This window comes from Phycodurus eques, chromosome 7 (assembly GCF_024500275.1).
Source record: "Phycodurus eques isolate BA_2022a chromosome 7, UOR_Pequ_1.1, whole genome shotgun sequence".
NCBI classification, from domain to species: domain Eukaryota; kingdom Metazoa; phylum Chordata; class Actinopteri; order Syngnathiformes; family Syngnathidae; genus Phycodurus; species Phycodurus eques.
In genome coordinates, this window is record NC_084531.1 from 12,118,159 (window position 1) to 12,138,373 (window position 20,215).

General features: G+C 43.4%; 1 protein-coding gene across 2 annotated transcripts in view; it reads right to left on the bottom strand.

Moving 5' to 3' along the window:
- Positions 1 to 5,166: 5,166 nt before the first annotated feature.
- npas1 (neuronal PAS domain protein 1) overlaps positions 5,167 to 20,215 on the bottom strand; it is a 69,610-nt gene continuing 54,561 nt past the window's right edge. For both annotated transcript variants that reach the window (XM_061682444.1, XM_061682442.1), the window contains 7 exons: positions 16,746 to 16,926; positions 16,550 to 16,665; positions 13,935 to 14,131; positions 13,371 to 13,477; positions 11,299 to 11,446; positions 8,607 to 8,719; positions 5,167 to 7,335 (listed from right to left, as the gene is read on the bottom strand). In XM_061682444.1, the coding sequence (XP_061538428.1) occupies positions 6,269 to 7,335; positions 8,607 to 8,719; positions 11,299 to 11,446; positions 13,371 to 13,477; positions 13,935 to 14,131; positions 16,550 to 16,665; positions 16,746 to 16,926 (1,929 nt within the window). In that variant the 3' untranslated portion in view covers positions 5,167 to 6,268. The remainder of the gene's footprint in view (positions 7,336 to 8,606; positions 8,720 to 11,298; positions 11,447 to 13,370; positions 13,478 to 13,934; positions 14,132 to 16,549; positions 16,666 to 16,745; positions 16,927 to 20,215) is intronic.

Here is a 20,215-nt window from a genome sequence, read left to right on the forward strand (position 1 = left end):
GTGCTAGGCGTATTTTTTGGGGGGTGGGGGCTAGCTAGGGCAGTCTGAAAAGTTGCCATAGCTAGCAAAAAAAAGTTCTAAGGTGGCATCAATGCGTCCATGTGTCCTCACTCCTCTTGCATGTCCATTTAGTCCTCCTGCTCCTCGTCTTCCTCGTCCTCTTCATCTTCCTCCTCCTCCTTGTTCTCTTCCTCACCCTCCTCCTCCTCCTTGTCGTCCTCCTCCTTTTCCTCCTCATCCTCGTCGGCTGCATCTGACCGCACAGGTCTGTTTGGCATGCAGCGTGCTGGTGAGGCCCGGCGCGTCTAAAGGGCAAGGTGCCTACAGGCGAGAGACACGCGCTCACTGACAAGCAGCGTCCATCGCCGACCTCTATAGCGTCGGTTCGGTTGGAAAAAGAGACCCCGAAGTTCAAGTTCCAGACAGCACAGCCTCGCATGCGTCGTCTTGAGAGGAGATTTCTCATGTGCTCACAGGTGCTAAATGCCACCAGTATGGATCACAGGGTTGCATGAAGAGTGTGCCGGCCCTTTAAAGGCTGAGATGGCGGAGACAAAAGAAGGAGGCTGTGACAGGTGCTTTTTCTCCCTCCATCAGTCACTATTTCTAATAATATTTCATTACTCGCTATTTGATGAACCCGCACATATTTCTGGTTCGTCATCTGCAAATTCACACAATTGCTGATTGTTTTTAAGGGAACCTATTTGTCACTTACTTAAAAAAAAAAAAAAAAAAACTTTTTTGTGCTCAGGCCAAAGCAATAAAGTATTACTTTGGCGCCATCTTGTGGCATCTTGGTCTTGTTTAATTCATTAATCGTGTCCGTCCGTCCGTCCGTTCCACCACCCCCCCCCCCCTGCACTTGAGATGTAGGGCTCTATTTTCCCGGACAGCGCATCTGCGGCGGGACGCAATTGATGTCATATTCAGATTTTTGTGCAAGCACAAGGCTTGTGTCTTTGCCAATTTGGCAGAACGGTCTGCGCCAAACACGGCGTAATAGCGCAGCAAGGTTGTACCCGCTGGAGTGACAATTTGTTGGCAAAGAGTCGGTCTAAACTTCTGCTTAGACCATGTCTAAGTGCCGGTGCAGCTGGTTAAGCGTGATATTTATGAATTTGATCAGCGCACAACCAGACAGATACTGAGGTCTGGTGACATATTTAAGTCACCAGAGGTTATAACCAGCTCATTCTGTATTGAATAAGGGTACCCAAGGGCAGTGACAATCCTCCATTCACACACAGATCGTTGCGATTGCACATCATCCTCTTCCGCACAGAGATGTCTCCTTTGAGACCGTTATTGCGCCACATTTAAAGGCAATGAGAGGAGCCATTTTGATTGACGGCAAATGAAGTCAGCCGGGCTGCGCTGGGTCTGCTAAATTACCAACAGCGGTCTAAACTGCCCCTGGTGCACTGTTGCGCCACCTGCCCTGCCGGATTTATGCCGGTCACGAAAATAGGCTTGTTGTGTTTAGTTTTTAGTCCTTAGTCAAAAGCGCAACTGAAAGTTCTGAATGTTTTTGCTTCTCTCCTGATTTAGCTGCTAATAGCTGGTGTTGGTTACACCAATTTGCCTATATTCCCGAAAAATTCATTATTGTGTGTAAATGCCAAAAGGTGAATCTAATGATACCGTTTGTGTAACGTGCAAGTGGAACATCTTGTCAGTTTGTTATTTAGGCTAGCATGCTAGCTGATACTATTGATGAGCAAGTTTAATGAACGAAAGTTCATGAACTAGTTCATATTTTGTGCGAACGTGAACTGAAATTAGTTCATTTCTGCCTGATGAACGTAGTTGAGAACACGCTCATTCTGGCGTCGAAGAACTGTTTTCGAATGAAAGTTCATTTTATATAAACTATATACGAGCCTTCATCGTCGACGGATAAACGCTGTGATTGGCAACGGCCGCCACGGCCGCCATTCATAGCATGCACGTGGCAGCTACGTTATTAGGATTCCCACATAGTTTCCAGGCAGGACACGCCCCGCTGCAACATGATTGGCTCCTGCGTCGCAGGAAGGGCAGGCTAAGCAGATATAGCGAGATGACCATCCCAAACATGTATCACATTTGTTAGAAATAATAACAAAGAAGTTTGTTATGGTTAGGTTTAGGGATTAAGGCAGTTTAGGATGGGTTAAGGTTAGGATTAGGGTGGGTTACAGTTAGTGGCAAACATATTAACGCCGCTACACTTAAGTCACATCTTTTCCCGTCTGGAAGCAGTAGGGCCTGTTCTCGAGGGATACAAGAGCCAATCATAGTGCAGCGAAGCATGTCCTGTAGCCAGTAATATTGGAGGAGGGCGGGTCCTGCCAGGAAAGTACGTAGGAATCCTAATAACGCGTTGTGTGTGTGTGAGACAATTTGTTGGCAAAGAGTCTGTGTGAGAACACAAGGTGCGTAAATGGGAGTAAATGTGTTCTTTGGTGGTTCTTGTGTAACAGTACATATTTGTAAAGAAAAATATTACGATGAAAATGATTTGTATCAGAATGCTTTAGTTAAAACTCTGTACGATCACAGTGCCCTGATATGGAATTTATTTTATTTTGTAATACAAGAATAGATGAAATATTTTGTTGATATAGTCAGCCAGAGCTGCGAGGAATCCAAAGTTTTTCTTTGCACGTTCAGAAAAAAAAGTCCTCTTTTTGTCTTAATTCCTGATTTAAAAAAAAGACCATTCAAGCGACAAGTTTTTCCTCCTGTTTTTGAGATTGTAGGGTGAAAGCCACAAACCGTCACCCTTTTTACTTCACATCAAAATATGGGTAGCTTTACTTTATTAGACGGGAGTTAGCGTCTCTTTATACTTGTACTTGACAGAGAGACATGCTTAGGGATGTGTGTTATCTTTATATCTACTGCGTGTTATCTTTACGAAGTCTGGGCGTTTGAGGTGTTTCCAATAAAAGAGGATCTCATGATTGTGCAAGTGGTCATAATGATGCCCGTGTACATTTCAGCAGTGCAAATGTTGTCGATACTTCTACTAAACAGCAAAACAAGGAGATAAAGGCGAAATGGGAGTGTGCATGCACTCCCCAGTGTACACTCCATACATCCGCTTTAGCACGTACAATGGCCTTTTCTCCCCAACAACTGCTCTTGTTTAGTATGCACTTCCTTTGGTCTTGAGGAGGAATGATCCTCACTCTAATGAACTTGGGCCTGCCACTTGAATGTAAAACAGGATTTAACCCGTCTTCAATGTCAGAGCCCCTCCCCGGGGCTGCTTCAGACATCTCGCACACTCATAGACATGCACACGGACACACGCACACACCGGCAAGCCACCCGTGTACACACAACGGCGAGGCACGCCTGTATATGAGCTCTCATAAGGCGCACGCACACACATATTGTTTTTGTCTTCATTTTCAAACCCATTTAGTCTTTGTTGAATCCATCAAGTCCCACTGCATGGCTTTGTGTCAAGGTTGAATACTTTTTTCCCCCTCCCTTAAAGAAATATAGCTCAGTATGATGCCTTATGGCTTGTTCTGTCTCATGTGCCCTCCTGGGAACAGCTGGCTGACAACTCATATCTAATATTTCCACGATAGAAGCTGCCTTTCATATTTCCTCCCAAGTGGTTTTTACTCTTTGCGTGCTTTATTTGAATTTGTGTGGAAATGTACCATATAGTAGATGATGTATAGTTAAGCTTTTGTTCCTAACTACACGTGTGTCACTACTTCTACAGCGTGAAATGTCAGATTTTGCCATCATTTAAAAGTGGTTTGTGTTTAAGAAAAAAAAAAGGGGAAGGGGGGTAAAAACTGTGGCATAATATTTACACAAAAGAAATTTAATAAAACAAAATAACACCCCCAAAACTATTGTATACTACTTTTTGTACCAAATCCTAAATTATCCTGACAAAAGACAAATGTCCATGTACAAAACTTACCATAATTATAAATGTGAAAAAAAATCATGTCAAAGACAAAATAATTTTTCTAAATTATGATATAAAACATTTTTAAAAATGTAAGATATGAAAATAAACATTTGTCATCATATTTTGAAATTTATAAATAAATATATATATATATATTTGAAGTGTGACACTTAATTATAGTGTGCTTGTAAAATATAGGTGTAAAAAATAAAAGTATTTTTAAAATTATATTTTTTAAAACATTTTACCAAAAAAATGGTATAAAAATGTCTCATTTTTGGAAGGTTATAAAAGAATATCAACTGACAATATCATCATTTTTCTCCCTTTGACTTAGAAAATCATATTTTATTTATTCGTGCATTATTACTGTTTCAGCAATTGTGTTTTATGTTAAATTTTATGTACGGCATTTGTTACAGCTGCAGCACTCCCCCCCCCCCCCCCCCCTCCCCCCAAAGTGCTTTATATATAAAGTTGAGTTCTCAGATACCGGTAACTGTTTATGGACAGGCAGATGAAGAAAATAGATGATAGCAAATATATAAAACTCATCGTAAACCAATTTTACATTTGCACAGAAAATTAAAACAAATGGAAAAAATTAGAATACCAAAGCAGAAAAGAAAAAAAAAAAAAAGAAGAGATCCTCTACTGACTGGAATATTTTATTGTTATTGTCATCAGTATCATTGCTTTTCTTTTCTTTTTTTTCTTCTTTACATTGTTCATGTTGTTCAATAAGCGGCTGGAGTATTCACAAGGATGCGAGTATAACGTTAGATTCACAGTGATAGGCAAAGGGTTAGCTATTTAATTCAATTAAAAACAACAAGCGCGCACACACTCACACACACACGCGCGCGCGTGCACACCCACGGACACACACACACACACTATTCCAGAATATGTGTGCTCGCTCATGTGACAAGTGCAGACATTGTTGATGTGTTCGGAATTTGTATATTTTACAGACACCACAATCGAGATTTGGGGAAGAAAAACAAAATAAAAACATATACATGGGTGACATTTTTCTGACACAGCAGATAAAATGAATGTCAGTGGAAAGTGCTAAAGAATACAAATAGGCTTCAGTTTTATTCTAGTATTTATACTAGGCGACGATTTTAAAGAGCGCTTTAAATCCCACCACGTTTTTCACAGTTTAATACCTGTTCTGAGTACCTTTTTTTTTTTCATAAAAACATCAGTGAAAATGACTTGAAATGTCCCTTTCCCCCCCCCCCCCCCCCCCATTTTTATTCTTCAGTGAAATCCCACCACATGTAAAAGTGACTGATGGGGCTTTATTCCCCAGTCAACTGATACTGAAAGTGTCTCCTGACCCAACTGTGACTTTAATGGCTGTCATTTTATGACCCGTTTTTATGCTCCGTTACTTCATCAATGACTATTTATTCCCTCGGCTGCTGCGCGGCACGGCGGCTACGATATGGCGACTGCGCTTGCGTTGTTTTCTGTTTTAACAGGACGACATTAAGCTGTGTGAAGTGCTTCGAGTTAGAATTGTCAGTTAAGTGCTAAAAAAAAACCAAAAACTTTTCCTACCTTTTGAAATGATAAAAAGATATTCTGATGATATTGTGCAACCAGTAAAATCTTCATCCTTTCATTGCCTTTACGTAGAAACAACACAATTAAACAAAAATATGGCTTTCATACACATACAGGATGACGTTGCATTGACAGTACTATTATTAATCCTTAATAAAGTTAATTTCACGAGAAAAAAAGCATTTTGTTTAAATTCCATTTTCTTCTTCTCTCTGGGCGTATTATTATTATTAATTATATTTGTGTCCCCAACAGTGTGCTTTTAATTAATATGACTCTTTTTGTAATGATTTTGAATTTCAATACAAAAATGTATTATGAAGTAACCCCTAGAATCAAAGTCCCCCAAAAAGATGATTTATATATACTGCAATAATAAAAATCCACTCCTACAAGTGTCCATCTCTCTTTTTTTTTTTTTTTCCCCTACCGGGGAGAGGGTTAATTGTGTTAATTGGGGTGAAAGTTGCGGGCGAGGTGGGGGTGCTATGTGAGCTGAGGGTCATCATGGTTGTTGTCACTATATACAATATGGCTTCTCTGGGTGGAAGAAACACAGAAGTGGTCTGGCGATAGACACGCGCAGTTCATTATTTTGTCATAAAAGTCTCGTGGGAGCTCCCATCAAAAGTGGTCGAGTCGCTGTCAACTTGTGCGGCGCCGAAATAAACGTCCTGTCACACTTTTAACATCGTCCAATTAGCGACGTCCTCCGAGGATTAACGTCCTGACGCTTGTGCGCTTTTCAACGTCTTCTTCATGATCTCAGTCCTCCTCAGAGCCGGCGGCCCCGCGCAGTCCGTTCATACAGAAGGGTAGGCCGGAGGAGAAGGGGCTGTCCGACGGGGAGAAGCCGCTGAAGGGCGGCAGGCCGGCCAGGCGCTGCAGGTGGGGGAAGAACGCCGGCGGGGGGCCCTTGTGGTGGTCCGAGCGCAGCTGCAGGCCGTCCCCGTGTGCGACGGCGTGATGGTGGGAGTGGGGAAGCTCGGGGGGAGCGTAGCGGATGGTGCTGGGGGCGTACAGGCTCTGGGGTCCCTGGGGGCCCAGGGCGAGGGGATGGAAGAGGACCCGCCCCGCCGCGCCCCCTGCGGCCAGTCTCTGGAGGAGCTCCAAGTCGGGGCCCCCGCCCGGTGCGCCGCCCCGGCTGACCGTCCCCGGCAGGGCCCTCTCCTCCCGGGGAAGGGGGGAGGACACGGGCATGACGGGGGACAGGGCAGGGGAAGGAGGGGTGAAGAGGGCCTTTGGGTGGGCTTCGCTGCTGGAGGAGGGGTCGAGTATGGGGGTGTTGGGACTGTTGCCGTTGAGGCTGCTGGAGGGGGTGTGCGCGTGAGAGGGTTGGGGCTGGCTGCTATGCGATCCCCAGCGCCCCCCGGTGGCCAGGGCCTCGTGTTCAGTCTTAATGCAGGGGGACGGGGTCACCACACTCTTCAGCTGCTGGATCACCGCCCGCCCGTTGTGCACCCGGCCTCCCCTCTCACCTCTCGTCGGGGCGTGCGGCCCCCTGCTCGGCTTCCCTCCGCCGTCTTCTTGTTTCAATTTTTCACCGTCACCCCCCTGCTCCCACTCGGGCTCCTCCTCCTCCTCCTCCTCCTCCTCCTCTTCCTCCTCCTCGCCCTCGCTTTCGCTGGCCAGGTCCGAGGAGGCCGACACGCTCTCCTCGGCGTGCCGCAGCTCCTCCAGACGGCGGCGGCTCTCAGTGGGGGCGCCCTCGGGCTCGGACCTCAGCGGGCGCTTCCTCCTGTTCTCGGGCTGGACGGCGACCGTGGCGAATTTTTCTCGGGCTTTCGTGTCAGGGTCATTCTTCCCCGCTGAGCTTTTTGTTGGCTGCGAGCCTAAGGAGGAAGGAGGGTGGTGTCACGGAACATTTGATACTTTAACTTTTCATCTTTTCCTTTAATTGAGAGTAGGGCTGCAACGAGTACTCAAATGTTTCGAGTAAAAAAAATGTTCAAGGCTTGTTTTCTGCCTTGGGGATCCGCTTATTTAACTCATTCACTGCCAGCCCTCTCGGTTTGACAATATTGGTATTTCCAGTAGCTGTCTGTCAATGGCAGAAAAGAGTTAAATTGCGAAGCAGACGGACTAGTGCAACGAGATTACATCATCAAAGCGAGCGAAAGCGGCGGTAGCGGAGAGTATGTGTTTGATTCAAGGAGCGCAAAATAAATGGCGACTACGCGGTAGTTTGTAAGCTGCCGTTAAACACGAAAGAAGGAGGAGACGATGGCGACGACATCAGAGAAGACAAATGTGAGAAAAGAAGACAAAAGTCCAAAAGACTGAGCAGAAAGGCGAACACCGGTGACGTCTTCCAAGCAAGACACACACAATGCGGTGGAAAAGCCAAGATGAACATTGCGCAAATCAGTGAGTTTAACGTTGCGTTAACGTTTTACCAGCATCATGTCATCCCTGCGGAAGACTGCGATTTCTTTGAATTATTGTCGAGTTTATTACGATGGCGATAAGTAGAGTATGTGTGCGACTATTCAGGGTGCTTGCTTGTCAAGGAACACTTTTTGCTCAGTGATTTAAGCACCGTGTGACACATGGCCAGTGTACGAGCATCGTATCTGCAAGTGGCTACATTTTGAGTCAAGAGGGGCTTTCCCACCGCAGGAACCTGAGCAGGAACCTCCCTAGCTACCGTGGTAGCTCGACTTCCCCCTGACAAAAACTAGCAGGGTACGGAAGGTTTGATTCTCGCCCCTGCTGGTCTTATTGGGCCACTAAAATGACTTCAGCCGGTTCGGATGCACAGCTGGATTTGTTTCATTTTAGTTTCATTCTCAGATGACCACACGAGAGAAGTACGGTGGCCTTGAATGGTCAAAAAGGGTGAAACTTTATTAGAGCTAATTCGTGGTGACGTTGGGGTAATAAGCAGCTGTCACGTTACTTAATATGCTCAAAAGTATTAGCAGGTAACCTTATGAAGTTCTAGAAAGTAGATTTGCTTTTTAAACAGTCCAAAAAAATTCACGTCTGAAGTAAAAGCAACAAATCCAAAAAGCCTCTAGGTCTTGGCTCTGGACCTGTGTTAAAATTCAGCCTTGGCGGGGGGCCTGCTCGCAGGGTATTATGGGATGTAGCAGCGTCCTACCTCGGTCCTGCGGGGAGCTGTTTGCGGGAGGGGAGCTCACTCGAAGTCGCTCGGCTCTGACGCTCTCCGGCAGCTGCAGCAGATCCAGAGGCGTGTCGGGCAGCTCCGTTCGACTGGATGGGACGAGGAAAAGAAAAAGGAATAAAAAACAAAATAGCCATAAAAAAGAGGCGGAGAGGAGAGGCGTACATAAATGATCTTTGAAGCACTTTCAAAGCGGATTTAAGGGAAAAAAATCACCCTCGTGGCAAACTCTAATAATTAGGCTGCCTCCGTCACCTCAACATGACACGCTGGCCCCCAGCACACCTACACAAACAGGGACACGCGCAAACACAGAGACAGGCAGGCATCGCCCTCGACAAACATAAACACACACACACACACACACACAGAGCCCGCCTGTACACCGCCACGCTCCTCTCCGAACTGGAGGAGTCTGTTGGAGAAGTTAATGAGCTCTTGTAATTACAGCACTAATTAACTAAAACACTATTCAAGCCCCAAAATTCTGACATCCGATGGTTGTAATTATATGGCCTCAGCCCAATTAGCATCGACATTCAGCCTACTCTTGTTTTTGTCTGACTGCTCGGCCGCCTCAACACGTTATTATGCACTTAACGTGTGTGTGCGTGTGTTTACTGATGAATGTGTGTAGAACAGGGAAATAAATAGTGGAAGCATCTATTATTGAGCTTGTGCAGTGGTCTGTGTCACATTGTAACATTCGTGTCATCTGCGTGTGTGGCTTATTTTTAAGTCTGACATTAAACATTGTGCAATTGATTGAAAAACGACTGCCTAATAGCAAAAGTGATTGTCTATATATTTTTACTTCGTATAACCTATGAGAGAACCCTGACATAAACATGGCAAAAAATACTGATTAAAAATGTTGAAATCACAATACGTAAGCAACATAAAATGTTCTAGAAAACAAAAAACGTCAAGCAAAATGACTAAAAATGTATACTTAAATAATAAAACTGCTCAAATAAATTAAAGTTTTGATCATAAGAATTTAAAACAATAAAATATCTAAAAATGAAAACAAAACCTGTGTATTGAGAAAAAAGAAAATGAAAAGATGTTTCCATCCATTCATGTGAAACACATTACATAAATATATCTCAGTCAATATGTCACCTGGTTCATCATGCGAAAAAAATAGATTCAATAAATTTAAAAAAATAGGTAAGGGCGTAGGTTCACATAATATACATAAAATAGCACTATATAAAAACATACAATTAAATAGAATTAATTAAAAGTTAAAAAAAAAAAAACATTTAAAGAAATAATTCAATATGCATGACAAATACTGTATGTTATATACAGACAATATAAACACATTTAAAGAATGAAGTAAATATATAAAAAAATTAAATATAGATTAAAAAGGGCAAAAAGTGTAAAATACTTGATGTAAAAAAGTGTAGAAAACAAAATAAAATAAGAATAATTTAATGTAAAAAAGAAATGAATTTTTACGAATTCCAGTATAACTCGTGAGACATTTTACACAGAAACGTCTCATAATAATATGAAACAAAAAATTTGATTTAAAAAAAAAAACACCATAAGTGTGTAGGTTCACATAGGATACATAAACAATTCAAATGAATTAAAAATATATACAAATATGAGAATATAAATAATATATAAAGACAAAAATAAATAACAGTTTAAAACACATTAAATAAAAAAAAAATATAATTATAAAAAGGTTTCATCATAAGAAATAAAATTTGTTCAATATGTTAAGAAATAAGAGAAAATGTTAAAAAAAAGGTACTGTAAAGAAAATGAAAAGACTAGATTATCCTTTACAGCTGTGTTAGTTATTCTAAATTAATAATTTAATACTCACCACACACAAAAGGTAAAACTCCACTACCAAATGAGATTTAATACAAGATCTGTAACAAAAAATCTGGATTTACAAAAACAAAATACTGTCAGCGAGGTATTAATATATTTTTATCATTGTAATAGTAGTTTGCAGTAGTGCAGAGCAGTGATTCTCCAAGTGTAGTATGAGTACCACACAAATAAAATAGGCAGTACAATCACACGTAAGAATTAAGCTTAACGCTATGCATACATCCTGTATATATATATATTTTTAATCCGGTACAAGGGATGTTTTACTTTTCATTAACAGTACATTTTTAAGTGCAGTTGAGTTATATTTAACTTTTAAGAGCAATAAATTGCATTTGCATTTAATCTTTAAGAACTGCTTTTATTTTCAACTTTTGCTTTAAGTACTATACATTTTAAATGAGTCATTATTTAACAAAGTAAACTTATTTCTTCACTATATTTAAGCGCAGTGTTAATGTTCAAATTGTGCATAATTTCACAGTGGCTTACAGTAATATTAAATATTTTTTTTTTAGGAATAAAATCTCATAAAGGCATCTTTTGTATTGTCATTACACTGTGCAAGTATTAACGCAGTGTATTTTCACATTTTTCAGGATTTAATATCTATCTGCACTTAACTCATCAAGTATAATGGGCCCCAATGATACGTTTTCTTTCATGTCACAAACATTTCGCAGGTATCCTCATCAGCTGTTGGAGCGAGTCAAACCTCATTCCATCATTTCTGTCTTCAAAGCTCGTGTGAACACAGCATGGTGCTCGCATGCAGGGCTTCGCTGCCTTTTTTCTCGAAACTGACCTGAGGACGCAGTTGACCCAGATGACGTTGCGCTCGTGAGGAGCTTTGTGATTGATGGACACGGTGGCGGTGGACTGAATCCACAGGTAGCCGCCTCTCTTCTGGAGCCAGCGGTAGTAGCCCGTCACCACCTGGCCTTTCCTCAGCACTGGGTAGAGGAGACGGGGAAGAAGAGGCTTAAACATTTGGTACATGTCCAGTCGGTGGGGTTTCAGTACATGAACCCAATAGCTAAATAAAAGTCCCATCCAAATTTGAATACTCTACTCATCTACAACAAATTGTAGCCTCATGTGATGCGCTTTGGCAGAGATATACAGTATGCGACTGCACATTGGATGTTCAAATTTAAATGATTTATTGTTTGGGAATCAACCTTGGTTTCATCAGACCATAACACATTTTCCCACAGGAGATTAGGAGATTACAAATGTGACTTTAACCCCCCCCCCCCCCCCCCCCCCCCCAAAAATTAAATAAAGAATAATGTTTTCTTCTTAACGTGCGAATATCAAAAAAATTCCAACACGGACCTAAACACAAGGCTCTCTGACCAGCAGCGTCTGTATGTCTTCCAAGACCTGCCAGCTATTAATCAGGTAATAACATTCAATATTTGTTCAAAATATTTTTGATTGATTGACTTCATCGTTTGTCATACTAATTATACTGTAACTATATAGTCTTAAAATGTTTACGACCATAATTTAAAAATCCATTGGAGTAAAATTAGGACTTTTTCTTGTAATAGTTTACATACTAGCGGCACGGTGGGCGACTGGTTAGAGCGTCAGCCTCACAGTTCTGAGGACCCGGGTTCAATCCCCGGCCCCGCCTGTGTGGAGTTTGTATGTTCTCCCCGTGCCTGCGTGGGTTTTCTCCGGGCACTCCGGTTTCCTCCCACATCCCAAAAAACATGCATAAATTGGAGACTCTAAATTGCCCGTAGGTGTGACTGTGAGTGCAAATGGTTGTTTGTTTGTATGTGCCCTGCGATTGGCTGGCAACCAGTCCAGGGTGTACCCCGCCTCCTGCCCGATGACAGCTGGGATAGGCTCCAGCTCGCCCGCGACCCTAGTGAGGAGAAGCGGCTCGGAAAATGGATAAATGGATAGATTCCATACTTTATTCTATATTTTTGTTAACTTTTTCCGTAATATTTCCATCCATCCATCTTCATTACCGCTTCTCCTCACGCGGGTCGCGGGATGCTGGAGCCTATCCCAGCTATCTTCGGGCGGGAGGCGGGGTACACCCTGAACGGGTCGCCAGCCAATCGCAGGGCACATAGAAACAAACAACCATTCGCACACAGAATCTTCAATCAACCTACCACGCATGTTTTTGGGATGTGAGAGGAAACCGGAGTGCCCGGAGAAAACCCACACAGGCACGGGGAGAACATGCAAACTCCACACAGGCGGGACCGGGGATTGAATCCCGGTCCCCAGAACTGTGAGGCAGATGTGCTAACCAGTCCACCACCGTGTCGGCTCCATAATATCAATTTTTTAAAAATACATATATATATTATATATTTTTTAAAAATTGTTTTAATATTCCTTCTTTATTCTCCTAATAGCATCATTTCATTTAACTTTGTGTTTAAAAAAAAAAAAAAACTGTTGGTGCACAAGAATAACCATCAATTTCTGTAGTCCTCATTAGGTTGACAGGTGAGCTGGAGCCAATCCCAGTGCATGTATAGATAAATAATTATTTACACCCGCATTCACGTCACACCTCAGAACGTTTTGAGTCTAACATGCAGGTTTGGGAGATATGGGAAGAAGTAGCCAGAGAAAACCCACACAAGCACAAGGGGAACATGCAAACTCCACACAGGAAGCTGAGATTCAAAGCCAGAGTCTCAGAACCTGTGAGGCCGCCCTTGCACACAGACGAACAAATCCAAAGCAACATGACCTTCTTAGTGGAGATTAGGAATGACAGTTCATGGAGATGGCAGCAGAGGGCGCCAATGACACCAGAACAGAAAGGATTCAACAGGCTCTCCTTGGACATGTGTGTGTGGGGGTATTGGGTGCGTATGTGTGCGTAAGGACACTCACAGTCTTCATGGCTCTGCCGCAGGTTCTCCAGATCCTCCACATAAACGAAGTGGTAACAGGTACGTCCCACCACCTCTGCTGGCGTCAGGTCCATATAGTCGGAAATCCTGCAGATATATACGAGTCATTCATGCCGTCCGCACATTCTTATAGCGCTTATCCTCACTCGGGCCGTGGGTGAGCTGACGTTGAGCTAGAGGCGGGGTACACCCTGGAATGGTTGCCGGCCGATGGCAGGGCACATGGAGACAAACAAGCATTCACACCTACGGACAATCTGGAGTCTTCAATGAACCTAACGTGTGTTTTTGGAGTACCCAGAAAATCCCCACTCATGAATGCAAATGCTTTGAACCTAAAAGTTAAATACAACTGAACTGCACTTAACAAATGTGCTGTACTGGATTACAAAATATTTAAGACACTGTAACACAATGCACGGTTTGAACATTTAATTCAGTGATTCTCTTGCATACTACTAGAGGTAGACCGCATACCACTAATGGTACTCGTACCACTGGCCAAGGGGACAATTAAAGTTGAAAAAACCTAGTGAGGCTTCACCTGTTCTCGCAGTATGTGACCTGCAGGTCCATGTTGACCCGGAAGACAAACATGTGGCTCTCCATGCGGACCTCATTGAGCGTGGAGGGGGGCAGCGTGTGAGCCAGCGCCACCATCCCCAGGGGCCGGGGCACGGTACGCGCGGAGCCCGGAACGATCGTGATCCGGTAGCGGATTCTCCCGGTCACGTGGATCACCTGGGGATTAAGGGGAAGAGAAAAAAAAAAAAAAAAAAGACAAGAAGAGGCAGACAATTAACACATGCAAATATGATTGGATACAAACTAATGAATAGAATCCCATTTAAGATGAAGAATAGCAGCTCCGGCTTTGCGGTGCAATAAAAGGCAGCGCGCAGCTATTCAGTGTGAAATAAGGTCAAAGCAATAAAACACGGTGAAAACGACCATCTTGACACCGCTGTGAAACACGAGCAGAGCAAAACAAAGTGACAAGACTCTGCTTGTTATTCCTTCATGCAAAAAAAAAAAAAAAAAAAAAAAACAAGGACGCCGAGGACACGGAATCAGGTTCACCTGTGTAAAAAAAAAAGCTAATAATGCTCAGTTTTGACTTTGCATATTCTCACTGTATTGCGTGGCTTTCTCCGGGTACTCCAGCTTCCTCCCACATTCTAAAAACGGGCATGCTAGGTTGACTTAAGAATCGTAATTGTCCTTAGGTATGAATTTGAAGTGTCAATGGTTGTCTACATAACAAAGTAACAAAGTATTTGTACTTCATCAGTTCCCAACACAGTACTTAATTGGATTTTTTTTAGGTATCTATTTTATTTGAGTGCAGTTGGACTCCTGCTTAATCGCAGTTCGGCATCCACACATTTACCTATTTGCAGACTTTTTCAAAATATTTTTTGTTTCAAATTTGTTTCTTTTTTTTGTTTTGTTTATTCTTTGTTGGGGGGAAACCAACCCCGAAAACACTTATTGGCGGTATATCCCTGCTTATTGAAGAATTTGGGGGGTTAAAAAAAAATCCCCCAACCTTTCTTTTTCTTTTTCAATGTAATTATAATGTGCGTCAATTATCTGCAAATATTTGCTATTTGCGATCGGGCTGAATAGCGGGGGTCCACTCTTGCACTCTACATTTGAAAACAGGCGTCTGTATTTTCTACTCCTTTGTCAAAATAGGCCCATTACCTTTTTCAACCTGCTTCCAACGGATGACGACACAACGTAAAAAAAGATTTAACTCGAGCGAGGTTAAGTCAACCACGGTTGCGATTTTGACTGACTGAGCTCTTGAGGACTTAAGGTGGAAGAAGAAGAACAGTGACTGCAGCGGAATGGAGGCTCCAAGAATTATTTGTGGCAAATGCCGTTTGTCTTGTGCCAGCCTAAAAACGCAGCTAGCTACTCAATATTGACATTATGAAAGTTGATATAAGTGTTGAGTAATATGTTTTTTTCCCCCCGTTTTGCCAAGTTATCAAAATGGGTATTTGTATATACTTGACAGTGAAAAATATATTTTAACATGTTACTTTTGTACTTAAGTAGATTTCAGAATGCCTACTTTTTTTATTTTGACTTTGGTAAAGGAGTCGTATCAATTCCTAAGTACAGAGTTAATTGTTTTACCGCCTCTGGCAGAGTGAACCCCACCTCTCGCACAAAGGCCACTGGGATCGGCTCCAGCGTCGTGGCTATTGGAAATGGATGGATGGGTTCCACATGCTTCACCAAGAGGCAGGCCAAAGGGAGATTCTCTCACCCAGCTTTTCATCCACGCAGGGTCAATCCCTAAAGTGGTCTTTGGTCAGTTTTATCTGTCAAATCTCATCTAAATAGCTTATGTGTGCTTATTAAGAATCTTATTACCGTCATTTCTCGACGATAATATGCTTTTCCCCCCGTACTAATCGTATTGAAAATTGAGGGTGCGTATAATACATAGGTCCAAGAAAACTGCAAACATTGGGTCACATTGTATAGACGTGTACTGGTAACATCCATCTTGACAGCCAGTGTGTGGACCGCAGCTTTGGGCTGGCGTGGTTGCTTTAGAGTGCTTCTTTGTCGCGGTGTGAAAAAGCACAGCGATGACCCGGTGGGATATATTCCAGCCACTAAAGGCTTTATGCGGATATATTTCTGTTGCTCAAATAATATACCTAAGCATAAGAAAGATGCTAGACAAAGTGTTCCGCATTCAGCGGACACACCCACAGCATTCGAAAGCAGACACAATGGATTGATTTTCAATTTTTTTTTTTTTTTTTTTTTTTTTTTACAGTTTTGAAGCCTCATTTATAGTCCTGGCAATTTGTTTTGAATCATTTAAATTTGGCAGGGTTTGGCACTTTTCTGTGGTGTGTCAATTTTAAAAGACTTTAGTTTCACCTTACAGGGACTTAAATATTGCAGTGTTTGGTAAATCAACCAAGATGTAATTTTCTCGATTTCCTGAAAAATAGTGGTTTTGGGGATGCTTGGACTCTGCCCGACAGTGACGACATTTTTACATGAAGACCTCAACTGTGCACTATTATCTTAGAGCAGTAATAGCAGAAATGTAGCTTGATTGGATGTCATGGTGTACCTAATGAAGTTTCCAGTGGGGTGTACTGTTTGTCGGAAATAACGACTGACCTTGTATCCGGAGGATTTGACGTGCAGACCTCTTTTAGTGAGCGTGGACTTCATGCGAATGAAGAAGCCGCGGTCGGGGGGTTCATCAGCGGGAGAGTGAGGACTGGATGGCGCTGCTGAAGATTACAGAGCGGGAGATTAATCACGGCTGTTCATCTCGTGCGCTTGCAGTCATTACCGACGGCGCGAAACGTACCGCTGGGCTCGGGCGTGCCGGCCAGGGAGGAGGCGGAGGCCGAACTGGAGGGCGCGCTCTCGGGGCCGACTTGGCAGCCGGCCTCGGCCCGCAGGTGGGGCCTGATCCCCAGCCGCTCGGCCATCTCCACGTGGTCGGCCGGGTGGATGTAGTCGAACACGCTGCTGCCCGTGAGCTCCACCTGAGGGCGGACACACGGTCTTGTTCACCAAAAAAAAAAAAAAATACAAAAAAACACACTGAACACACACCCACCAAGAAAAATCAATATGTGTTATGACAGGAAAATGAAAATCTTGCTTTGGGTTACAATTCACCAAGGAGTGTGTCACTTGTAAGACATCCCCCCCCCCCCCCACACACACAGGTTCCTGTCTCAGAGGAGCAAGTGACGACAGTATTACTCAAATAACCCGGCGAGATAAAAATCAATTGTATGTGCTGATTAAAAACAGGTGAACTCTAAGTATCTCCGGAGGTCGCATCACTATTCTTCTTCCTCCTCTCCTGCGTTCCACCCTGCTCCTTCATTTAGTCGCTACCGGCAGTCCATCCTGGCAGGCATAAAGAGCTCCAAGCACCTGGCGTGATCCCATCATCACAATACATCATAGTCAAATCTCCAATCATTTAAAGGCAATAATGGCGCCGCTCTTGCATGGCATCCATAAAAGCAGCACAATCGGAGCAGGTGCGACTTGGGCTGATGCTATGTGGGTAAATGAATGCGTGTGTGTGACATGTACACGCCGTTTCCATTACATTTGTGAAAGTGTGCGTGTTTGTGTGTGATTGTGCGTGCCAATAGCATTTCATCTGATAACGCCGTGGCTGCAGCAGCCTCACACCCTTGTCTGTAGGACACAGCCATTTATTACCAGATTAGAGCCATTTACTGCGGGCTTTATGGGAGCTTCAGCAGGCCCTCAAGGACAACCAGGGAGCGAAGCAGGGAAAAGCAGCCACGGCGCTGGGATACAAGCAGTGATGGGATGAGTGTTGGGAATTTCCCACATACTGGTGGATGCTCATTTTTTCTCCCAATCCTCTGCTTTAATATCCTCAAAATTGAACTGGCAAGACTCATGACTAGGACTAGAAATGTGATGATATTACCCTGAGATTTGAAAGTTGTGTTACTTATAAAATATGACATGGCTTAACGCCTTCTTATCTTGCCGACTTAGTGGAACCTCGTGTTCCATGCCGAGCCTTACGCTCGCAGAATGCTCGTCTTTTGGTGACTCCGACAGCAAAAAAGAAGTCAGCGGGTTCTTGGGCTCCAGTGACCTGGAATGCCGTGGAAATTGGAGCAGCTACCTCTGTCGAAATGTTTCAATCTAGACTTCACTTGTTGAAACCACACCTAGTCTGCAACTCGTCTCTTGCCCTGCCTTACCTCCTGACATCTGGATTTTGGCCTGACTAACTGCCGCTTCCCTTCTCCTCTTCCCCACCCTCCCTGCTACGTTGCGATGAGCAAAGCGACGCTGTTGCTGTTGCCGTTGCCGTCGACTGTTCGGTGGAGGACCTGCGGAGTCCCCATTTCATCAAATGGACTCTCATGCTGTTTAAACTCACATTATACAGCATCATGCCCTGTGATTAATGTTGTCCACTCAGTATCCATTCTGAAAGCGGGATCCCTCCATCTGTAATCCATTCTCAAGATTTCTACCTTTTTCCCAAATGGGTTTTCTGAAGTGCTTCCTTGCCAGGATAGGGGATTTAGACCAGGGGATGTCATTGATCTCAGTGAATGTTCGGCCTGTCAAGCCCTTTGAGACTCTTTTGTAAATAAGGGCTATATAGTTCAACTTGACTCCACTAACGGTGGTGGAAATTCACAGTGAGCGTAGGTGGGTTATCCAAAATCCTTGTGTCATTTACCTCCCTCTCTGAGTGACATTTACAGTACAGTGAAACCTAGGTTCATGAATAATTTGGTTTACAAAAAAAAATTATATATATTTTTCTTTGACGAAATGTTGCCTCGGTTCACAAACAGTCAGGGCGTCCACACGGAACGCTCACGTGTGCGTTTTCTCATACGCCGTGTTTGCTCCGTGTAGCATGTTTCACACACAGATATGTATCTTTTTGTTTTGTCCTCAAAATTAGCCCTGAGTATGCCTTCCAAGAAATTGAAAAGTGTATTGATATTAACGGGAAAAGTTGATTTGGTTTTCGAATATTTCGGTTCATGAACAAAATGACAAATATTCTACCAGCCAACAGAAAAATGTTTATTGTCTGATGTTATAGGGGACCTACTATAGAAACTTACTTGTGTACTTTTTAAATTTGCCAGTGGTGGCTTAGTTTTCGCCTGGTTTGATGTGGCCACGACATCTGTCAAACGACAGTTTTTGTCTCATCATTGCTTTGCCGATTTCAAGAGAGGTGGCCACAAAGGTTCAGAGAGCATTTTGGCAAAGTGCTCCTTCATAAACTTGAGCTTATCAAAACCATCCATCCATCCATCCATTTTCTGAGCCGCTTCTCCTCACTCGGGTCGCGGGCGTGCTGGAGCCTATCCCGGCTGTCATCGGGCAGGAGGCGGGGTACACCCTGAACTGGTTGCCAGCCAATCGCAGGGCACATACAAACAAACAACCATTCACACATTCACACCTACGGGCAATTTAGAGTTGTCAATTAACCTACCATGCATGTTTTTGGGATGTGGGAGGAAACCGGAGTGCCCGGAAAAAACCCACGCAGGCACGGGGAGAACATGCAAACTCCACACAGGCGGGGCCGGGGATTGAACCCGGGTCCTCAGAACTGTAAGGCTGACGCTCTAACCAGTCGTCCACCGTGCCGCCTTATCAAAACTAAATTAGTAAAATTGATAGTGAATGGCATGGCGAGATGTTTGTTTATTTTGTTGTGATATACAGTATAATTTGTAGGGAGCTCTACTGGTCCTCGGCCAAGGGAAAGCAAATACTGTACTGTACTTGACACGTCCCCCTGGGGGGTCCTCAAAGACCTTCTGACAGCAATACTAAACACAGAGGTCAGAAGCCACACGTCGAACTGTCACAATACACCAGGGAGACACTGACATTTTAATCATCATATATTAAGTTCTATAAGGGTAGCGGTGTCGTTGTTGTTATCAGGCCTGCATCTTAGTCGTCAGGTTCTGAGTTTGAATCTCAGCTCAGGCCACATTCTGTAGTCAGATCCATCTTAATCCCAATCTGCAAGGCGTCTTTACAGAAATACTTTCAAGATGTTTGAATATTAGCCTTTAAATCACAGAAGAAAAAACCCAAATGTGTTGCACTATAAAATACTTTTTCATCACAATGTCAATAGTAACAGGAGAAGAGAATGATGGTGGGATGAAATTTGAACTAACATGTTAGAATAAAAGGTCCGTTTTGTTCCTGAAGCGTTAAAGCGAGAATTTAATTGCACACAGACGACCTGCACGCACCTGTGACCGTCACCTTTAAATG